This window comes from Pantherophis guttatus, chromosome 1 (assembly GCF_059756535.1).
Source record: "Pantherophis guttatus breed Tessera chromosome 1, ASM5975653v1, whole genome shotgun sequence".
Classification (NCBI taxonomy): domain Eukaryota; kingdom Metazoa; phylum Chordata; class Lepidosauria; order Squamata; family Colubridae; genus Pantherophis; species Pantherophis guttatus.
Window position 1 is genome coordinate 20805520 of NC_142063.1, and position 24330 is coordinate 20829849.

At 41.4% G+C, this 24330-nt stretch overlaps 1 protein-coding gene across 5 annotated transcripts in view; it reads right to left on the bottom strand.

Annotated features, from left to right (window-relative positions):
• Positions 1-240: 240 nt before the first annotated feature.
• PALM (paralemmin) overlaps positions 241-24330 on the bottom strand; it is a 100734-nt gene continuing 76644 nt past the window's right edge. The window contains exons 5-9 of one of the 5 annotated variants that reach the window (XM_034437648.3): positions 20761-20881; positions 20285-20306; positions 17958-18023; positions 11089-11220; positions 241-6540 (exon numbers count right to left, since the gene is read on the bottom strand). In XM_034437648.3, coding sequence (XP_034293539.1) covers positions 5978-6540; positions 11089-11220; positions 17958-18023; positions 20285-20306; positions 20761-20881 — 904 coding nt within the window. In that variant the 3' untranslated portion in view covers positions 241-5977. Of the gene's footprint in view, positions 6541-11088; positions 11221-17957; positions 18027-20284; positions 20307-20760; positions 20882-24330 lie in introns of all 5 variants that reach the window. The other 4 variants (XM_034437647.3, XM_087894335.1, XM_034437649.3 and 1 more) reach the window with 4 other exon arrangements.

Here is a 24330-nt window from a genome sequence, read left to right on the forward strand (position 1 = left end):
CTTTGTCATTGCTATATGTTAAAAAATATTTATTTGCCCTCATATCCATCTTTGGAATACTCGTTTTGCTGAGTACCGATGCTCAATTTTTAGAATTGGCCTGCTCTACTACTCATCTCTATACAATGTGGCATTTATCATTCTTAACATACGCCACTTCTGCAGATTTTTCCAAGGGCAACCTAAGGATCATTCTTATTCTTATTCTTATTATTAAAAGGAAAGAAACACCTCTGAACATTTTTATTCCAGATGATTCACACTTTTTATTTGCTCTGTTCCAGTATATTACAAACAAACAACAGAGAAGTGTGCATGTGTGTGTGGCAGGGTGTATTTAAGGTAGATCTTCAAACAGTTGGCCATGATGTTTGGAAAGCTTGGGAGAAAGGGGGAAGTGCACTTCTGCGAGCCAAAGAATATGAAAGGAATTAACAGTGGAGAACTGGGCACACAAAGGTTATCATCACCATGTCATACACATTAGATGAGACAGAGACTGGGTTGTGGGGGAGAAAAAGTGGGGAAGGGGGTTTAACTACACCAGCACCAGAATCTCTGAAGCAGCACCGGATAGCCTCTTCATTCCTTGATTCTCCTTCAATCACCTTGACAGATGTTCTCAGCTTCAGAGAAATCCAGGTAGGAGTGTTTGCTGCTGTTTGTCTTGGGTCAAACAACCCAGATGAAGATCATTGTTGAGTAGTGGAGGAAAGAAGACATTGCTGATGGAGATTGGTTGCTGGAGATGCTGATGTTGAGGGCCTTCCCAATGGCCCAAAGAACAGCTTGAGATGTCTAGAGCTTTTGAAGACTGCCCCTTGTCCATTGCAGAGAAGACTCCCAAGTGATGTCTCCACAAAGTGCCAACAATTTTATGCAAACAGCATGCGGGGTCTTTTGGCTTGTGAGCTGTTGACAAAATGATGGATGGTTGGTAAGCTGTGAGTTTTCAGAAGCCCATTGAGCAGATGATCAGGTGACACACCTGGAGAACAGAAGGAGGACTAGTTTCCAAGTCACAAACTACAACAATGGACTGTTGAGTCCAGAGCCAAAAAAAATAATGGCAGCTTGAGCAGAAAGTCTGGAGACAACACAGTCTTTCCTTGGCTTGGAAGTCATGGGGTTCACCTCTTCCAGCTTTTTCATGTCAGATAGGGAAATTTGGCAAGGAGGCATCAATGGATTTCTCTTCCCCTGGAAGAATGGATTCATATCACAGACCCACCAAATTTGAAGGGATTCCCAGAATCTGTTGAACAGGGATTTCCTCCACTCCACCCACAATTCTTGATCTCTCATTTTAAAACACCCTATTTCACCACCCATACATTGTATTTATTATGCAGGATAATTCAGTTTTATTGTAACAGAATAATACATGATAACTTTTTAAGTAAAACCAGCCTTGCCCAACTACGGAAATTGGTTGAATCCAGCTTAAATCCCAAGGAATTCCTTTTATAATTCAGTTAGTATGATCATGTCCCTTCATCATAACTACCAATGCAGTATTTTTTGAGCTTTTAAATATTACTTCCTTGGTCTCCATCCCCAATCTCTCACCCATTTGGAAATGCAAAGGTAATTTTCAGCCAGAGGGGGGGGGGAGGGAATAGTAATAAAATAAGGCATAGTCCACATGTGGATTATTGTCTGGCACTGATCGAAGGCAAATGACCAAGCTCTAATGCAGTATTTCTCAATCTTGGCAACTTTTAAGATGCGTGAACTTCAACTCCCAGAATTCCCCAACCAGAATTCTGGGTGTTGAAATCCACGCATCTTAAAAGTTGTCAAGGTTGAGAAATACTATTCTAAATGACATAGCAGTAGCAGCTCAGCCCCTCTACCTCTATTTTTTTATTGCCTACATTATCATGTGGAGCCCCAACTATACAAGTGAGAATCCATACAAATGTTGTAGAAAGCTCATCTGTATTAGTGCTGAGATTTCTGCATCAGCCCCAGCTCTGTGATTTGCCCTCAAAAGGTAACCCATATCACATTCTTAGATGCTAATCATCTCAATGCCGGAATGCTAAATTCTTTCTCTATCTCTAAAGTTTAGCTGCAGGGAGACACTACATAATGGTCAAACCATGGAAACTTGCTCCTTCCTCTTTTAAGATTGCCTTCAACTCTTCATCAAGGTTTGCAAATTTAGGACATTTTTAAAGGAAGTGAATTTGAAGAACACCCATCACTCAACAGGACAGCCTATCCTTTGCATGTCAAAACTTCCAGATCCAATTGGCTGCTTCATTTTAGAGCTACTATGGATATCCCTGATCACAATGAGCAAATAATTTGAATTAGGAGGGGTTCACAGCTCATTGTACAGGCAAAAAGTTCAAGTTTGATCCTTGCCCAATGTCTCTGGTGAAAGAGGTAGCAGGGCATCTCTGTGTGGCTTCTTCCAATATGCCTGCTTGCTTTGCTAATTACAGGAAAGTAAGGAAACAGAACATGGGATGAGAAAGATAACTGGATGACTTCCTTCAGAAAAAATATGATTGTCAAGCCAAGCAGAAATGTGCAAAAGCAGCTCACCCAGTGAATGCTCCCTCCCCTAAAACTTTGCACGGATGTATTTTACGAATACAGATGGAAGAAGACGTTTGAATGATATTGTTATGGAAAACTCTTCTTCCAGGTTCTTTTGGTCAATGCAAGGAAGTGTCCTCAAAATGGCTTTCCTTAACTTGGAACCCTAACATTGCAAGTATAATTATCAGATTCCATTGCCTGTTTATCACAAATCTCAACACTGCTAGGGAGATGGAATGAGGAACATACTCCAAAATACTAAAATACTTGGATACTGGTCTGTAGGATTCTAGTGTTTTGGGATGAAAAAAACCCCTTCAAGGTATTTATGGGAAGCACCCTTATGTGCACAGGGGGTCTTCTCCACCATGTAACAGTTTCTTCATTGCTTTTCCATCAGGTCCAAGGAAGACTTGTCAAGGCCCTCTCCTAGGACTTGTGTGGGTTCGTGGAGATGTTGTGGATCCTGATACAACATTTGGAAGCTATACTATTTTGAGAAATTGATGCAATGGTTTGTTCAGAGCTTGGGAAAGATTCAGGAGATGCTTTGAAAATAATTATGTATACACTTTTCAATTATCTGGAAGGGGAAGAACTAGCTCATCAGTTCAAAGAACAAAAACAAATGAGAAAGTCTCCATCCAAACAAACCAAAAGATAAATTTGGTTTTAAAGTGGAACTTGTTCAGATTACTAGAACCTTATCTTTCACCTTCTCAGCAAATCATGCTTAGAAAGGCTCAGTGGGAATCTAGCTTTCAGCTGAATTTGGTGGGAACTGATGTTTCTTGATTCCTATCCTTGAACACTAATCTATATTTTCAAAGATCATCCATCTTAGAGCATTTGAAAAGAAAGCTGTGCTGATAATCTAAGAAGGAGTAGAACAACAGGAAGTGCAGTTATTAAACTGCTTCGTGGTGCCCCACAGACAGTTGACCAGCATGAAGGGGTCTAAGCTGGGGAATAGCTTAGAAAGCAAGGCCAATCCATGGATCTTAGTTAAGCAAAAGAGAAATTAAGATGCCCTATAACTAGGTATGATCATGGCTGGATGATTAGCCTGGAGATTTTATATATATGCACATATATGGAGATTTGCATATATTTTGCCTCTGATTTCATATATATGAGATAGACCTTCCACAATCTACATTTCCCAGAATTTTGGTTGACAGGTCTATGCCAGATGGGAACCCTGGAAGCTATGGTCTCCGTACAATTGGGGAGTGCACGTTCAGAAAAGGTAGCCGCAGCAAAACCCAAATACTACTTATGTTATTTGTCTCAGTACCTGAGGTGGAACTGTTTGCTTTGGCAATTCAGGTTGTAATATCTCAGGAATGGAAGCCGAGACATGTGGCAGACTCTAGTTTCTTTAGGGGTATGGAGATAGTCAGCACCTTTTGAATCTGATACATCTCATCTCCAAAAATTCCAGCCACCACAAATTAGAAGAAATGTTTGTGAAACAGCCTTGAACTAAAGAACTCTTTAAAGCAATTCTGGGACTTCTGGGAGTTGAAGTCCACAAATCTTAAAGTTGCCAAGGTTGGAGACCCCTGCTTTATAGGATGTAAACAAAAATGGGAAAGGCCCAGATAACGATAAGGAGGAGGGAAGGGAAGGGAAGACTTGATGTTAAATATCTAATACCCTGTTTCCCCCAAAATAAGACATCCCCAGATAATAAGACCAATCGGGCTTTTGAGCGCATGTCAATAAGGCCAAGCGCTTATTTCAGGGTTCAAAAAAATATAAGACAGGGTCTTATTTTCTGGGAAACACGGGTGGTACCAAGGGCACTTTTTCCCTTAAAGGACTTGATGGGGAAGCAGAGAGAAGGAAGTATTTTCAGAACAATGCCCCCCCCCATTGACATGAGGGACCTTTATCCTTGATGCAGTTTATCAGGAACCATGGTGCCAGTTGGCTAGCACCAATTTTATCTCTTCTACAGTTTCCCTATTATTCTCTTTGTGCTAATGGCTGAGAATTTCTCCTTTTTGCCTCCAAATGACATCCCATCCTGTGTCTTTACTTACTGTTTGTTTTAAATGCATTTTGCCTCTTCCATCAGGGAAGCCTGTGTGACCCTCCCATTCCCCCCACCAATCTGATCTGGGGCTTTCACCGAACTGTTCTTCTACCTCTTAACTATTTGCAGGTACATTGTCCGATGCTGAGCACCTGACAGTCCCGCACAGCTCTCTGTCCCACTGACCGAATCCATCGTATCTTTTCCCAATCTAGATGCCCTTCAGATGTGTTAGATGACAGTTGCCATCATCTGTAGCCAAATGGTCCAATGTGTAAGTCCTAGGTTGGGGAAGACTGGTCTAGCAGCCACAAAATATACATTTAGCGTCAACAATTCTTATCATCGACTGGGATTGCTCACTGAATCATAAAGTCTACTCGGACATCAACCATAGGCTTAGAGTCTTATAGTCCAGAGTAGTTGTCATCATGGCATTTGGGGGAGAAAAAAACATACAAAATCAACCCAGTTTTTCTTTTTCAGAGCTTCAAAGCTCAACAATTACATCCTTGTCAAAGCTCCTGCAATCAACAGGATGGGAAGGCCAATAAATTCTTGTGAAGATGTCATGGAATTATTTTGTAGGCAAAACCAGTTTCTAACATCTGGATGTTTTGGTTCAGGACCAAGTTCTGTGGTGCACAAAAAAAAAAAATCAGTTGACCTCTTTTTAAAACTTGTGAAAAACTTGCTTAATTGTTTTCTGATCTTAACATTCCCACCATAGAAGATTTTTGTCACCAGTATCCTTAAGGAAATTAGGATGTGAAGGACTTTGGGAGATATCAAAGATGACTGGATTTCAAAAGATTCAGAAATTTCAAGAGGAAGCCAAGAATGGTGAGTCTCCTTTCTTGATCAATTAATTTTCTTTTTTAAACATTTCAGAAAATGGAAACAGGGCTGAACTGTGAGGAAATATTCGCTCTTTTTCATTTCTAATCAAAAGGTTTCCAGGTATATTCAACCATTACAATTTAAAATGTCCAAATAGGAAAGAAAAGGGACTGGACTGATTGGATCACTTCCATCATTAAATTTTGGGTCTGTTCCTTTATGAAATAATGAATAAAGGGGTTAATGGAGGCAGGGGAAAAAAAACCAGACTGGCAATTTAGTGTCATTGTTGGCTATTTTACATGATTTCACCAGCACTGCACTTATATTCCCCCAGTCACTTGAAAATAAAGAGGGAAAAATATCCTTGGGGGATGCAAATAGCACATCTTGTTAAGTAAAAATAGCAACACTTTGAACTCAGACCTTTGTAGAATTGAGAAGGTAACTGGAGAGGCGGAGTCAAGGTGTCCAGGTGAGAATGATGGGAAAAGGCAGTCCTGATTGGCTGTATAGTTGAGGGAGGGACTTGGCAAGAGCCTCTTACATAACCGAGCAGCATTTACAACGCTGTTTCTTCATGTCAAGATCCTGGTCTGCTCCTTTGGGGTCCGTGTCATTGGCTGATGGCTGTGCTCCAACTTGGTTTTCGTCCTTCTGAGGCAAGGGTTCCATCGCGCTGCCATTAGGTGGGGCGTGATCTGCTGTGTGGTCTCCGGCTGCTTTATTCTCAGCATCTTCTATCACCACCAGTTCGGCCTTGATTTGCTCTCCTTCGAGCCCCAGCACTTTTTTGGTCTCATTTTCATCTTCCACATTCTGGTAGCCCATGAAGATCATGGTGACAGGTTGTTCTTTGCTAGGCTCTGGGCCATCACCCCCAAGCTTTGGGCTCTCCATTGGTTTAGCCTGCACACCTGTGATTTCCTTCCGGGGGGTGACCTTCTGGCTTGGGAGATTGCTTTGGGCCTCTTTGGCAGCCTTCTCAGAGACTTCACTCAGGGTCACTTCATCGGCCTTATGGATGAGCTCATCCACTTCGGATGAGCTGAGTTGGTGGACACCATTCTCAATAGCCCCATCTTCGGTACGAACTGCATGGACCACTGCAAGAGAAGGTAGAGAAGATACACAATGAGGACAAAGAGAAGCCTGACCAGACCTTCACTGTTGCTTTCAAAAATGACTTACAGGCACATATCATTGTTTCTTGTGGTGGAATGTAGACTATTGTCGCAGGAGGGAGGGAGGGACTCTTTCCCAGAGAGCAGAAACAACATAGCTTGGAGTATTTGATATGCAAGAAGAGGTTGAAGGTGAACCCCCATCTAGCAATTCAGAGAATACATCTTGTATGCAGGTAATTGATTAATCCATTGATTAATGGATTAATCCATTAATTCATCCAAGACAGACACAGACTTCAACGGATAGTTAGAACTGCAGAAAAAACAATTGCTACCAACCTGCCTTCCATTGAGGACCTGTATACAGGTCAAAAAGAGGGCTGTGAAAATATCTACAGACCCTTCACATCCTGGACATAAATTGTTTCAACTTCTACCCTCAAAATGACGCTATAGGGCTCTGCACACCAGAACAACTAGACACAAGGACAGCTTTTTCCTGAGTGCCATCATTCTGCTAAACAGCTAATTCCCACAACACTGCCAAATTAACTACTAAGACTGTATTACTATTCTTCCTCTCATCCTTACTAGTACCTATCTCTTCCCACTTATGACTATATCCATGTTGCTTGTATTTTTGCAACTTATATTGTTTTTATTGTTTCCTAGTATGATTTGATTGCTTATTAGTATCCTATGACTATCACTAAGTGTTGTATCTTGTTTCTTGACGAATATATTTTATTTTTTCTTTATGTTCACTGAGAGCATATGCACCAAAGTCAAATTCCTTGTGTGTCCAATCACACTTGGCCAACTAGACACAAGAACAGTTTTTCCCGAATGCCATCACTCTGCTAAACAAATAATTCCCTCAACATTGTCAAACTATTTATTAAGTCTGCACTACTATTAATCTTCTCATCTTCTCATCGTTCCCATCACCCATCTCCTCCCACTTATGACTGTATGACTGTAACCTTGTTACTAGTACCCTTACGATTTATATTGATATTATTTCCTGATTGCTTATTTGTACCCTATGACTATCATTAAGTGTTGTACCTTATGATTCTTGATGAACGTATCTTTTATTTTATGCACACTGGGAGCATATGCACCAAGACAAATTCCTTGGGTGTCCAATCACACTTGGCCAATAAAAATTCTATTTTATTCTATAAAGAATTCTATTCTATTCCATTCTAATCCAGCAAAATTAATATCAAGCCCAAAGACCCAAGAAAGACCCAAGGAGTAAGTTCAGAGTACTTTCCTTATTGTTGTTCACCTATAGACAGAAATCTTGCTAAACTAAATCAATTATCTACAGTACATAACTATTACCCTATGAAGTGCTAGGGAGTGTCCACCTTCGCTCTCTTCCTGCATACCAAAGATTCTAAGCTATGTTGTCTCTTGGCTCTCTGGGAAAGAGCCCCTCCTTCCCGCAACTCTGGACTACATTCTATTACATTTCTACTTCCAAAGGTGCTTTTCAAAAGGAAGGAAAGAAAACAAGTCCATTTGCCTTTTGAAAAACACCTTTGGGACAACCATGACTTGAATGACTGAGAATCTCCATAGATACATTTCTACTCCTTAAGGAACGCTGAAGTGGCACTAGAGATTCAAAAATGCCAAGAATTTGTCCTTTAAAGCAGAATGCAATTTTATTTTGGAGGGGTTTGATAAATCTTGTAGACCTCTGACAGAACAACAGTTAAGCACCTCAAATACCAACCACACCTACCTGTTCTTCACTCAAGTGTTTTGTTTTCTCTCTGTGTATGCTAATATGAGGCCAGTTCCCAAGCAATTCGATGAAAGAACCTTCACTTTTCTTTCGGAGATGAGAATGTGAGAATGGCGTGATCATGAGAGGCCAAAAAGGATGTGTGAATGTTTTGTCTTCCATTATAATATATTCCATTATATAGTATAATTAGAACTGCAGAACTGCAGAAAAAACAATTGCTACCAACCTGCCTTCCATTGAGGACCTGTATACTGCACGAGTCAAAAAGAGGGCTGTGAAAATATCTATAGACCCCTCACATCCTGGACATAAACTGTTTCAACTCCTATCCTCAAAACGACGCTATAGAGCACTGCACACCAGAACAACTAGACACAAGGACAGTTTTTTCCCCAAACACCAACACTCTGCTAAACAAATAATTCCCTCAACACTGTCAAACTATTTACTAAGTCTGCACTACTATTAATCTTCTCATCGTTCCCACCACCCATCTCCTTCCACTTATGACTGTATGACTGTAATTTTGTTGCTTGTAGCCTTACGATTTATATTGATATTGTTTCCTGATATTGCTATTTGTACCCTATGTCTATCATTAAGTGTTGTACCTTATGATTCTTGACGAATGTATCTTTTCTTTTTATGTATACTGAGATCATATGCACCAAAGACAAATTCCTTGTGTGTCCAATCATACTTGGCCAATAAAAAATTCTATTCTATTCTATTCTATTCTATTCTATTCTATTCTATTCTATTCTATTCTATTCTATTCTATTCTATTCTATTCTATTCTATTCTATATTGATATCTAACTTTCTTGCAGTCTGCAAACTCCCTGGCTTCCTACTTGTTATTCAATCCAAAGTGAGGAACATCTTCTGTGGGGCTCGTTCAAAGTTCTTCTCTTGAGAAAGAATTGGAGATCCCCCCCCACCCCCCCACCCCCATGGATAAATTCAGAAAAAAAAAAAAAAACCCAAGCATCCACACATTTGGTGGAAAATTTAGAAAAGCCACTTATGCCCAGCTATCATAAATGTACTTTTTATTTTAGGTGCATAAAAATGGATGTTGAATTTGTCAGAAAAAGCAAAAGCAGTAAGGATAGGAAATGAGTGGGTCCAAACAATTCTAGGGGTTTTTCAACCATGACTGTCCTTCTTACTCATTCCTTGACCTGCACTTTCATAATAAATAATCAACAATCCCTTGTATTATTCTATTCTCCACACTGGAATGGGAGATAAGAAAAGTAAGGAACATTTTGAGGAGGGTTTACAGAAAACGGAAAACGTGACTTAAGTTTTTTTATACCATAAAGGGGGGGAGGGGGAAAAGTGCCCGTCATTTGAACTTAACTCCTACTTATGATCACACAATGCTCTAGAATTGTTTTCTTCCCAGATTTTTTTGAACTGTCCACCATATAGCCTATCACCCCAGAATTTCCTAGGGATTTCCCATCTGAATAGTATCTGTATTGTGATCTGTTGTGACTCTGCTTAGTGCTGGAAAATCAACCAATGCTGACAAGATGCTGACACCTGTGGAGACTTAAAAACTTTAGGCTAAAATCATCATCATCATCATCATCATCTCCATCTCAAATATCTCTATACAACTGCAAAAATTGTCCATTGGGATTTATATGGAAAATTCAACTTTACTGTTTGCAAAAAAAAAAAGAAAAGAAAAGAAAAGAAAAAAGAAACACTGGGATTTTTATGCCTGAAAACAGTTTGCAAAATGAGATCCAAATTTTGTGAGGTTTCAATATGCAAACTGTTACCAATAAGAACATGATCTCACAGGCACTGCTATTACAGAAAGGAACGCTGCTGAATTGTTGAAAAACTCTGGGAGAAAATATCTGAATACCATAATTTATATACTAAAGCTGAAAAATAATGGAGCATTAAACATTGATTGTTAATACCAATTATAATGTTGGCACAATGTGAAAAGGATTCACCAAATATTTAGAAATGTTAAATTTACTGGATGTCTGTAAAAGACGTTTTATAGCAAAATCTCCATAACTCAGGTCATTTAGCAGGACCTAAGCAATTGGAGATAACATCCAGTCAATTAGACTTAAGATATTCATTTGGGTAAATAGGATAATATTAATAATTATTCATAGGATTTCTTGGCTTCTGAGCTTTCCTCGTATTTCCAGCAGACAGCCTGCCTCCTGAACACAGAATGGTTTTGCAATAGTTTTTCTACTTTGTGTGCCAAAACACTGCAAGCAAGATGGATACAAGGGAAGAGATGGGATTTTTCTAATCCAACCAGCACAGTGAATCTGTGCTTCCCCGTTGACTTTGCTTGTCAGAAGGTTGCAGAACCTGACCCCATGACCTTGGTACACTGCAACCGTCATAAATGTGAGCCGGTTGCCATGCATCACGAATTTTGATCACGCCATCATGGGAATGCTTTAAAGATTGTAAAGTGTGAAAAAATGGTCTTAAGTTACTTAAGTTTCAGTGTTGTCGTAACTTCAATCCGTCACTAAATGAACTGTTGTAAGCCGAGGACTACCTGTACTGCCCTGGAACCACTGCACCATCAGAGCCCCCAACACAATTCCAAACACAACCTCCAACAGCTGCACTGTGGGAAGGAAGCCAAGTCTTCTTGAGTCAATAACAATGTGCTGCTCTGGATTCCATCTGAGTCCCAGGGAGCATGAAAGCTGTTTGTAGGAGGCCAGACGCATCCTTGGTCTGTGGACCCTCCCGTCCAGTGCATACCTTTCAGCTCGTCCTCGTACACTTTGACTCCCTGAACTGTGTTCTCTTTGGGTAGTCTAGTGGTGCTGGACAGGACTTTGGTCTCCCCTGTGAGTTTGTCCTTCTCCACAGTGATCTCTACAGAGTACATAGCTGGTGACATAAACAGGACACAATGAGCAACAAGAACGTTTTTCTGCCCCTCTGCTCACCGACCTCTCCCTCCCTGAGCTCAGAAACGACGCATTTGGTACGAGCAGGGAAGGTGGGAGGCGCAGGGCAGCTGGGAGACTTGTGGACAGGCCCAAAGCATTAGAGGCAGAGAGAAGAAGCGATGCACAAGGCAAGCAAAGGCCTTTGAGTTCCAAGGAGCAGCAAACCAAAGAGATTTTGCTTTCCCAAATTCTTGGCAAAGCCCATCTGTGGCTCTCCTTGATGGTATCTCAGTCAGCATTTCTAAAATGTTGATCTGGGGGTGATGTAAACCTGTGTTTTTTTCAACCTTGGCCACTTTTAAAATGTGTTTTAAAGGAATTCTGGGAATTCCACTCCCAGAATTCTCTAGCCAGCCTGCATGTTCTCAGTAGTTTACAGTTGATCCCTTAGCCAAAGATGAGATGAGGGTTTAGCTGAAAGGTTTTTGATCAGAGTTTTTGCTTTTGGAAAAGGAGAGCAAGATAGGAAGCGGGGAAAAAAAGTAGTTAAGCTTAAATGAAGCCAAGGAAAGATGAATTTAAGAATTGTTCAACATAGAATGGCCCTGCATAAGTGCTGAGGTGCATATGCAGGAGAACAGAGCAAAGAAGGAGAAAAGCAATAGCAACAGCACTTAGACTTATATACAGCTTTACAGTGCTTTACAGCCCTCTCTACAGCGGTTTATAGAGTCAGCATATTGCCCCCAACAATCTGAGTCCTCATTTTACCAACCTCGGAAGATGGAAGGCTGAGTCAACCTTGAGCCTGGTGAGATCTGAACTGCCAAATTGCAGGCAGCCAGCAGTCAGCAGAAATAGCCTGCAGTACTGCACTCTAACCACTGCACCACCATGGCTCAAAGAAAGGCGATTTGTTCATGATGGAGTAGTAAGTATGAGCAAGAAGCCATTTTTTTAAAAAAATAAGACTTCCATTCAGCTAAAGTCAACTTTGGTGACTTCCTGGACATTTCCTCTGTGGTCACCTTACAAGGGAAGTGGGCAGCATAAACATTTAATAAATAAATACAATTAACATAAAGAAATTTTATCATTTCTTTCTTCCAGGATGTTTTTTTTTTTTTAAACTTCTCAGTTTAAACAACAGGCGTGGATTTTCCTAGGGATCTTCTATCCAAGAACCTTGTTTAGCTTTTTAGGATTAGCCAAATTTGGCTTTTTAAGGTTAGGATTAAGCACAGCAAATTTCCCAAGCAGAGAAGAATGATGAGTAAAACCAAAACCAAAAGCAAAGGATGCTGAATTGAGCATCAAAGCAGACAGGAATTTGGATGAAAAGCCGGGTTAACTTCTTTGTCAGTGGGAGAGAAAGAAAGATATGACCGGAAGTTGGAGTGAAAAGGTAGGAAGCATGGCAAAGCAGATGTGCAGAGAAGGGGGCTGAACCAGCCAAGGTAGATAAGACTGCGTTGTCCCTCATCACTCAGCAAACCTGCAGCCACCATTTGAACATAACACCAGCCCAAAGTTCATTTGCTTATTCTGACAAAGATAATATACTTTGTCACTGTTCCGCAAGCAGAAAAAGAAATATATGACTGTGTTTGCAGGCTGTCCATGATCTCAGGTCAGGAAGGAACATGAAACAGCTGTAAAACTATTTTTTTGGCAACAGGTCTGCATACTTTCAGCAAAGGAGTTCTGAGGCAGGACAGCAAAATGTCAAAAACACAAACAACATGATGTTGTGTGTGCTCAGCTGAAATGCAACTACTATTTTGGCTTGTTAATTACTTAGAAACAAAAATGCAAAGCATCAAGTGGCGAATGAGATTTAGATTAAACAATGGATTGAATTTTTGAAAGCATTTTCCCCCAAAGTGCTAAATTATTCTCAGTCTGGAGCCCTTAGATGTGTTGGATTACAAAGTCTATATTTTCCAGCTAAAGTACCACAGTGGCTAGCTAGGATGGGAGATGTAGTTCTACATGTATGCAGCCTGCCTGATTAAGGAAAGGTGTCACTGAATTTGGGTTCATTCCAGTTGACAATTGTCCCTGAAAGCACGTAAAATTTGGACATACATGGGCTAGGACTCTTTTAAAAACAAACTGCTTTCTCAGCATATTTTTACAGTTTTAATTCAGGATGGCTCAGTTTTCCATTTCCATCAGTCCTGCTTGTTGAAATGCATACCCGTGTTTCCCCGAAAATAAGACCCTGTCTTATATTTTCGCTTGGCCTGATTGCCATGCGCTCAAAAGCCCAATTGGGCTTATTATCAGGGGATGTCTTATTTTGGGGAAAACAGGGTATTTAAATACAGTATAATTTCCAAACCTAAATGTAAATGCAATATGTACTTTACCTCAAACCACACATTTCTAAATGCGGTTTCTCCTAAAACTGTGATATAGTATGAACTTTTGCAACGTAAGGAACTAACTACAGTAATTGGTCACAAAATAATTTTCTGGGCAAAAAGAGCTAGGACAGTGTCGCCTGGTGATTAGGTGGATTGGCAGCAGGGAGACCCAGATTCTACCCCTCCTCGGCTCAGAAGCTTATGAGAGACTTTGAACTGGTCATCACAGCCTACCTCACAGGGGTGTTGTGTAAGGGAAAAATGGGATGAGAGAATATTATATACTTTGACTTGATTTCCTTAGGAAAAACAAGACAGAGATGTAACAGAGTAATAAATAAATGCATGTTACATTTGCCTGTAAATTTTGAGAAAGGTGGACTTCTAAGGCTGCAGCCATCTCCCTGCCTGTTCCTATTGATTAAAATGTCCTATTAGAGCCGGACACCCAACAGAGCAGAAAGGAAACAAATTCATCACCATGATCGAAGCTGCCTTTGAGCCCCGAGCACAAAACCGATCAAACTGTATAGCTCACTCAGAGGTTTTCCAGTTCAGGATAGCTGCGATGCAGCTAATGGGTGACATGCCATTAGTTAAAACAACATTTATCAAGGGCAGATCCAGGGCAGCTCTGTGGTGACTGGGTTTGTTTTTTTCCCTCACCCTCCTGGCCATTCTTCCTTTGACCTTGTGGAAATGGAGGACATGTCATTCCAGGCTGTATCAGGGCAAAAATCCAGGCCAACCAAGTGCAAAAAGGAACACCAAATTTGGCCTTTTAAATGCATCCAGAATAGCTTTTCAGGGGGTGAAGTTGTAAATAGCTGATAAAACATGACCTTAGTCCTGAGCTTTAGGCATAGGACTTATGTATTTTACTAAATTGATATACTGTCCATCTCAACTATCAAACAACTGTGGAGTAGGGTACAGTAGGATAGGACAGTACACAGCCCAGAATCACTTTTGTGAGATGGACAGCTGTATATTTTATTTTTATTTATTTATTTATTTTATCAAGCATGTATAAAATAACAGATATCAGTATAAACATGATTATGAATACATGAAATGGATACGAATAAAATGGGGACATAGGACAGGGACGGAAGGCACGTTGGTGCGCTTATGTACACCTCTTACAGACCTCTTAGGAATGGGGTAAGGTCAACAGTAGACAGTCTAAGGTTAAAGTTTTGGGGGTTTGGGGAAGAAACCACAGAGTCAGGTAGTGCATTCCAGGCATTGACCACTCTGTTGCTGAAGTCGTATTTTCTGCAATCGAGTCTGGAGCGGTTTACCTTAAGTTTGTATGTATTGTGTGCTCGTGTATTGTTGTGGTTGAAGCTGAAGTAATTATTGACAGGCGAATGAAAATGAAAATGCAATATTGACTTTGGGATTTGCTGATTACATTACTTTGGTGTTATAGAAATGGCTAGTATTTGCTAAGTGCTTCATGTAAAAGTAAAACATGGAAGCCTTAATTTTAATTTGTGTTTTATTCTGCTGAAAAAAGTTGGAAGTCAATGCTTTTTTCCCCTCTTTTGCCCTTTATCCTACACTTCTCCTTCCCCTTTTTCCCTTTGCCATTTCCCTATTATCTTCATTTTCATTTATATTTTAGATTATGAGAATCTTAACTTAAAGAAATAATTTAAAAAGAGGTGGGGTAGTTGTTTCAGCCCCATCTCAGCCTCAGATGGAAGACTTAAATAAACTGGGATCATCTCTCTCTATAAAACTGGCACAAAAATAATTGAGTTGGACTGAAGGGACGGAAATTGATTGTCGGAAGATCTGGGAACCAACTTTAAAAACTTTATGGAAACTCATAAGGTTGTCTTTAGCTGTTCTGGCATTAAAATTCCTTTAAACAAGGCAAAAAACTTTGATCGTTTTGCCATGAGTATCATCTCATGCACTTCACTGCAACCATTGCAGTCAAATGTCTCCTAGGAATGGAATCAGCCAATCACCTATTGGTAATTTTAGGCTGATGAATGTACCTTTCCCTTCCTTAGGGATCAGAGCACAGTCCTCCAGGACTGTTCTGTTTTCAGAGTCTGATTCTTTTAACCGAGCCTCTCCCCCGGTACCCACCAGATCTTTGAACTGATTCCTGACTCAGAGGCCTGGTCCAGGGGTGGGCTGCTGGGGGTTCGCAGGGGTCTCTAGATGAACCTCTAGCTAAGATTCTGTGCAAATCCCCCAAATCCCACTCCTGGCTGGCCCCGCCCACCCCACCCTGCCTCTCCCAGGAGTTCCCACGTGGCCTGTTTTGGATGCAGGTAAGTGCAGGGCGCATACAGAGGGTGAAAAATGGGCCTACTGGAAGTTCGGGAAGGCCTCCAGAGGGCCTCTGGAGGCTGGGGAGGCTGTTTTTGCCCTCCCGGAGGTTTGAAAAAAGCTTCCGGAGCCCGGGGAGGGCACAAACGTGCACCACCCACCCACCCGTGATGCAGGAGGCCAACTAGGCCATGCCCACCATGGCCACGCCCACCTAGCAACCGGGCAGAGAACCCCTTGCTAAAATTTTTGAAGCCTGGATCCTGCCTGGATCAACCTGAACGCCAGCTGACTGGACATGGTGGGCGGTTCATATATGAAGTTGAAAGAAAACCCACACTCTCTTTGCTGCCTCATAATTCAGTTCCCCCTATGCCTGAAAATTTGAGCTGCTCTAGGCTGCTTTTGAACACAGATTTAGTGCAATTCTAGAACAGCACTATACCTGTGTGCAGAAGGAGCCTAATGGACAGCTTTACTTTGGTGCAAGTGTTCTACACAATTCCTTTCAGCAGGAACCTGTTCTAACCTTTTGTCAAAATGTTTAACCTCCCACCCCAATGTATGTTAAGGAGAGTGATGGGTATTTGGCTCCCCACTAGCTGGTGATCTTTGGGAGGCTGGCAGAGAAACAAAACTAGAAATCCCTGTTCTTAATGTGAGTTGTACACTGTAAATAGAGACAGCACCATTTGCCAGGATCAAGACTGCAAGGATAGGGATTGTTACCACTACAGCAACTTTTACGCCATTACAGTTTTCTGGTAGCTCACTATAATTGTATGTGGGAAAGATCTTGGGGGACTGGGCAAGGGAACACTGTCGAGGGAATAGATAGATAAAGTTAGATAACAGAAAGTGTAGCCCACAACTGGACAGTGGGCAGGGGAAAAAGCTCAAAGAAATCCTTGTTGTGCTGCAGAGAAGACAAGGGGGAAGACTATATTCTGTCCAGGCTACTTTACAATAAAGCAGAATTAGCTCATCTGGTTGTGTTTCCTATCTGTTTATCCTGCGAGGTCGACACTCAAGGACTCTTCGCACTTTGTGAGGTCAACACTCAAGGACTCTTCGCACTTTGTGAGGTCAACACTCAAGGATTCTTTGGCCTTCACGGCCACGTCCCCATGAAGGTGCTGCGAGCAAACTATTTAATGACTGCAGATAGATTCACTTACCATTCCAATAGCATCTTTTTTTTTTTTTTAAAGGCTAATCAGGCCCTGATAAGGAAAAATCTCCCTGACCATAAAATCTACAGTGCACAACAGTGGAAGTCCATCTATGGATCTCTCCATCTCTGTAATTGTTGGGCTTTCCAGTTCTGGAAGAGGCTGGAGAGTCACCAGACATGGATGATTTAACTGATATTCCTGCATACTACGAAAGGTTGGACTAGATGTTCCTTCAAGAGAACATCTAAAAGAACTACATTAGTTTGGACAATGTCTGAACGTTCATCTACCTGAAAAATCATTGTCTCCTGGGATAAATTTTTCATGGCAAATTAGGTTATTTATATCGGTTATTTACATTTAAGGAGCTCCTTCTTTAAACAAATATTTACAAATATTAAATTTGCAAATTAACAAATTTACAAATTAAATTTGTAAACAAATTTACAAATATTATTAAATATATTATATTTATAATTTGTAAGATATATAGTATGGGATGTATTGGTTCTGCCCTGGTCAGTTCCATTTTGAGTGCTGCATTCAGATATGGTACCAGATTACAGAAAGGACATCTATCTATCTATCTATCTATCTATCTATCTATCTATCTATCTATCTATCTATCTATCTATCTATCTATCTATAGACAGAGATAGATAGATAGAGGCAAGCATCAAGCAGCGTAAATGCAGCAAGGGTGAGACCTCTTCTCTGGCTTTGGAAAGGAACAAAGTACCAATGCCTTGAGACAGAGATTCCGCTAGTAAGTTCCTTCTTGGCGAAAGCAGGCAAAGCAGCATGCGGTTAGGGCCAGCCCAGTGTGGCTGGGGTGTGCGTGGGCAGTGAGACCCGAAGAAGTCCCCAGGTCTGAGCCAAGACATCAGGACTAAACCTACCTGCTTTCATCAAGCCGCTGCCCTTGCCTTCCACCACTTTTATGGGACTGTTGGAGATTTTGTTGTCTGCTTCAGGAAGGGGAAAAAAGGGAAATCAAAACTTGAAAAGTCAAACACAATCATCTTCCCCAGATCTCTTTCTGCCTCTGCACCCTCTCCTATCCACCTTTTCTTTCCCCCAAATAAAAGTTTATTTCTTTTATTTATGTCTCTTTATTTATGTCTCCATCTCTTCCACGGAGAGAACATTAACGGGCATAATTGTTCCTTCTCCCTCATTTTATCCTCTTCGTGATCCTGAGGTTTAGATTTTTCTGAGAAATTTGATGGGAAGGAGGAGGTCGTAATGTCCATTTCATCCTTTTGGCATCCTTAACAAATCAGGAACGGGCAACTATGAAGATGGCCCAGAATAACTTTTCAGAGGGAGACGGTGGCATATACATTTAATAAATAAGAAAAAATAAATAAATAAATGAATAAATGATGTGTGGGAGGGTTCATTCTTTGCACTAAGCCAGGGGACTCCTAACTTACTAAACCAGGGGACTGGTGGACGTCAACTCCCAGGATTGGCTGGCTGAGGAATTCTGGGAGTTGAAGTCCACCAGCCTCAAAGTTTCCAAATTTGGAAACCCCTGCACTAAGTCATGGCTCATTCAATCATTGTTTATTAACTAAGCCACAATTTAGTTGAGTTTGCACATTATGCAAACCGTAAACCAGTGTTTTACAAAGACTGAGATGACACAGCATGCTAAAGCCCTGGCTTTTTGCTCAGGCATTTGGTGAAGGGGATTGAAGTCCCCTTTGGGTTGTGTGAGTTAGTTTCGTTTCCGTTCTTGCCTTGTTTTTATTTATTTATCTATTTATTGAATTTATATTGTCACCTATTCGCCATGGCGACTCAAGGCGGCTTAGAGAATATAAAACCACATATAAAACAATAAAACTAAAAAAAAAGAAACGAATAAATTAATATAGTATAATAATAAAATCACACCCCACCCCTCACTCCCCCACCCCGGCGACAGCAGATCACACGAGCCACTTAATGGGCTCCATCCCGCTCTGGGTTCCCCAGGCTCCCTGGCAGAACCAGGTCTTCAGCGCCTTCTGGAAGAGTATTAGAGTGGGGGCACCTGGTGCTTCCCCAACAACTTTTGCATTCCTTCCCCAACGTTACGTACATTTCTATTTTAAGTAGCCATGATGATGGTGATGGTGAAGATGGTGATGATGGACTATTTTAAAAAGGGGTGAATCCCTGATTGATTCCTGCACAATTTCATGCATAGGCAAGAACAGGCAGCTCTTATATAGGGGCATCTATGTGAGATAGAGCAGCGGTCACCTACTGGTGGTCCCTGGACCACTGGTGGTCTGCGAGAAAATGTTGGTGGTCCGCAGAAAAATTATTTGCATTTTTTATATTGCACTAAATCAGAGGTCCTCAAACTATGGCCCCTGGGCCGGATACATGCAATGAACGTTTGTGTTGCTGCAGAGAGTCTCCCCCTTCGGGGTCTTTTTGTGTGGGTTTGGGGGGGGGCAGAAATTCTGACTTGAGGTCGGCTTCAGCCTCCTGGTGCAGGGCTTTTGACAAAGGCTGGAGGGAAGTGCTGCTGGTGGCAAGGAGCCAGAGGGCCTTGTTCCAGTGGGACTGCCTCATGGCCTGGAACTGGCTGACCATCTCAGCCCATTGAGCCTCCAGGTGCCGGTACCTGGCCTTGCACTCCTGCAGGTCTTCCCTCTGCTTGGAAAGCCTATGCTCGTAGTCCTGAGTGAGGTGCTTCTGCTGAGCCTCCTTCTCAGTCAGATCCAATTTGAACTGAGCCAGCTGTTCTACCAACTCTTTCTCATGGTGGCTGCTTAGCTCCAACAACTGCTTCCTGTTGGGGCCCTAAGGAGCCCTGGCAGGGAGGCGAGGAGTGGCTGGCAGGGAAGGGGTGAGTAGAGGCCAGCAAGGCACCCCACGATGTGAGTGACATCGAGTTGGCCATCAAGTTGGCCACGCTCACCCAGTCACATGACCACCTAGCCACGCCCACCCAGCCGGTCATTAGGCAGATCATATTAGTGGTCCGTGGGATTTAAAATTATGAATTTAGTGGTCCCTGAGGTCCAAAAGGTTGGGGACCCCTGGGATAGTGGGCTCAAATAAGTGAAATACCATAAGCTCACAACTGAAGCACTGTCCCCATTTTATGTATATTGTGCCTGCCCCCTGCAGACAACCCTGAGCTGCTAGTTACTATTTCTAAAATCCAAATTCAAGACATTTTTCTTTAAAAAAGGCAGCAGGTGCAATCTGTGTTGGCACCTACCTTTGGCTGAGCCTAGAGGAGTCTGTGGGAAGAAGAGACATAGGTAGGTTACCAAAATAGAACAAAAAAAGAGATGTTTCTTTGCACATTTATATCTTGGCAGTGAGTCAAAGCTGCATGCGTGGCATTCTGGGTACATGCAAATGCTTTTAAAAGCTTCCCTATTACATAGCATCAGCTTCCTGCATTTTTTATAAAACCTTTCAGAAACATGAGAACCGAGTCAGTTCTCTCTGGATGGCGTTGCATGATGGGTTAAGCAAATCCCGTATCCATGAGCCAAACCAAAAGGAGAAGTTGGATTCCAGCTTTAGTTAAAACTGGAGCCTGGCTTACATCTAGCAATCAGATTTGCCCGCTAAGCTCTCTTCAGTGAACTGCGATGCCCATACGGACATGGCAGGGAGGGTCTTTCATTCCATCCTCACAACAACCCTGTGTGGAGACCGCGATGAGAGAAAGAAGCTGGTTCTGACCTTCGGCGTGTGGGGTAGCTTCTCTTCCTTGACCACCACTCTGGTTGTTTCCTCAGCCATGTTCTCTTTGGTGGAAGATGCCGAGATGCCATTTTCCAGTTGTTCCAATTCTTTCTCCAACCTAGACCAGGAAGAGACATGAATTGTCGAACATTGTTTAAAAGCCTGCAGAACTGGAATACTAATTCCGGAAGAATATATCCTATTTTGCCACACAGATGTGCGCATCATGTGATATAACTTTCTTTCTTCGGGATTAAAAAACTGACTTGCCTGAGCCTCCTAAATAAACTATCAGGTCTCAAATTTAACTCAACATACTATATTGTAACCCAGGGGTGTCAAACTCACCGCATCACGTTGCCATCATGTGACATTTCTGGGGTGGGCGTGGACTACGTGAGACGCATCCGGCCTGCGGGCCGCCAGTTTGACACCCTTGTTTTAACCTAAGTTGCAGTTCTTTTTTAGAGACACCATTTAGCTCTAATAATCCAACTTCTCGCCCTAGTACTAGATTTGGAGTGTGCCACCTAAATTGTAATTATTCTTCAGAAATAAGGAATTAAATCAGAGGCCTCAGGCAAACAATAGTTTGGTAGCCTGGCCCTTGCCTCAATTCTTCCTTTCCTGCTCCAACTTCACAGATTTTTGGAGTGTTTAGTTCCTGAATAGTGATACCAGCACAAATACTCATTTTTTGTGGCACCAAAGTTTCCTCAAAATTCTTAGCCCAAATCAAGGGATTTAAGAAAAACAAGGTTTGCCTGTCCATATCAGATGGATTATATCTTCCTTAGCCAGCATAACTATTGGGTGAAAATCAAGGGAGTTGTCATTTTGGGAAGCAGGCTGATCTAAACTAGGGACGAGTTTTTGGAAAGTACAGATGTGGACTGTTGCTATGCTACATGTGATTACATTCTACTTTAAGATTAGAGGGTTTTTTTACTTTGGTATGTTTTAGTTTGTTTATTTTGCCTGTTGTCTAGGATTGACTTCCTACTTGGTTTTATATTTGATGCTAATACATCCCTGAGGACCACGTTGGCAAAATTGAAGCACAATAAAATAAATAAATGAGAAATGCAAAATTCATTAATGTCACTTTTCATCTCAGCCTCCTGCCAAAGAGAGCAGTTGGGACGCCAGAAATCCTGTTTTTCATCTTTTGCAACAACTTAGTGATGTAGTTTTGGTTGTTAAGTCTTCTAAGCAAGTTTTGCAGATAAGTAGATGTTTAATCCCAGATATTAAGTCCAACATGCCAATCAACGTACATGATTAGATCAAGTGATATGCCTGTTGGAATGAAAAATTTCAAAACTTTCAATGGGCGTTGAATAGATATCAGTATTTGCACTAAGAGAAGCTCTCTAAAGAGACTTGGGCAAAAACTACACTGATAGAAGTTGTTGTCAAAATGCAATCTCTTAGCCGGTAGGCACATGCTAAATTGTGTAGCACAATATCAAGTATTTATAATATGAGTCCCCAGTTAGTAACTCTGGACAGACCACCTATCACTGACAATTGCACTACAATTGTATGTTTTCATGCACCTGAGGTTTTAGCTGGTTTTTTTTCCTGAAAATATGCAAAGGTTTAAATCACTTTTTTTGTTGTTTCTATACATTTCACACAGGCTATTTTTAAAAAGAACTCTATGTGTTCCTGCTCACTTTTGGAGGTATCAGAGATTAAATGTACCTGGCCTTTCCTGTCACACCCTTGATGCTTCAGCCATTCTCTACTCAATTTCACAACTCAGCTTTGTCAGTCGCAAAGATGCTTTTTCAATTTTTCTTTGAAGATATTTCGCTTCTCATCCAAAAAGCATCTTCAGCCGAGCTTCTTGGATGAGAAGTGGAACATCTTCAAAGAAAAACAAGAAAGCCCAGTTGCCTCTTGAAAAAGCACTTTCGAGACAACCATGACCAGGATGACTGAGAGTCTCTATAGACATTCAGTTTTATCAGAAAACCCAATGTGGTGGGTTTCCATCTCAGCTGGTGAGCTTGACTATCTAAAAATATTCCGAAAAATCTAAGCAGTGTGGATTCTGGACTTCCTGGGATCTTGGCAAGACTGTGAAATTATAATTCATCTCAGAATATGGCAGTGGAAAATGGAAAAAACTTTCTTTGAAAACTCCACATATTCAGGAAGTCACCAAAAGTTGAGCTCAACTTGAGAAAATCTTTTTAGCCAATTTCACGTTGCATTTTTTTTAAAAGTCTCCCCTGCTTACATAAGTAGCATGCATCATGTCTTAATGAGTATAACTGATTGCAACACAATTTTGAAACACATTGTACTTGGCAGCACACAGAGGTTATAGTTGCTTAAAAGACCATTAAATAAAATCAGCCAGGGAGGGGAGAAAGATTTTACAAGAAAAATAATGCTGGGATAACAGGTTGGAGGGGTAATACAGGTAATCCATGATTTATGACCACAACCCAGGCCAAAATTTTTGTTGCTAAGCGAGGCAGCGGTTAATTTCATCCCATTTTACAACCCTGTTTGCCACAGTTGTTAAGTGAATCACTGCAGTTGTTCAGTTAGTAACACAGTTGCTAAGTGAAGTCCACACATCTTAAAGTTGCCAAGTTTGAGAAACTGATCTGAGCGTGGAGAATGTACAAAAGAGAGGGGAGAAGAAGGGGCAATGGGCTAGGCACTGTCACTGCAAATTAACACCCACGTAATTGCTGGACTTAAAGAAAGCAAGAACTGGCTCAATTTATGCAACCCCTCCCTGTTTCTCTTGCCATTATTCGGATGCCAGGAATCCTGGCCATTCTCCCCTCTCTTTGGCCTTCCAAATTCGGAGGTTAGGATACAGCCAAAAGAAGACAACAAGGGTGGGGAGGCAGAGGAGGTTACTGTAACTGAAAGAATAATTTGACAGCACAACTATTTTACAAAAGGGAAATTGGTTGCATCTTGCTGAATAAACTGAGAACGGGAAGCAGCAGAGCAGTACACCACGGGGATGCTGCCATGGTCATAAGTGTGAAAAAATGGTTCTAAGTCACTTTTTTCAGTGGTGTTGTAACTTCGGTCACTAAAAGAATGATTGTAAGTCGAGAACAACCTGTAGTTCCAGAAGATTTGGTGGGATAGATACTGTGTAATACAGGTCGTTCTCAACCTATGACCGTAATTGAGCCCAAAATTTCTGTGGCTGAGACATTTGTTAAGTGAAGGGGTTTTTTTGCCCCATTTTAGGACTCCTCTTGCTACACTTGTTAAGTGAATCACTACAGTTGTTAAATTAATAACACGGATGTTAAGTGAATCTGGCTTCCCCATTGACTTTGCTTGTCAGAAGGTCGCAAAAGGGGATCACATGACCCCGGGACACTGCAACCGTCATAAATGTGAGTCAGTTGTCAAGCATCCGAATGTAAATCACGTGACCATGGGGATACTGCAACGGTCATAAGTATGAAAAAATGGTCATAAGTCACTTTTTCCGGCACCGTTGTAACAGTCACTAAGCAAACTGTTGTAAGTTGAGGACTACCTGTAATTATGTATAATAATACCTATACAGGAATATAT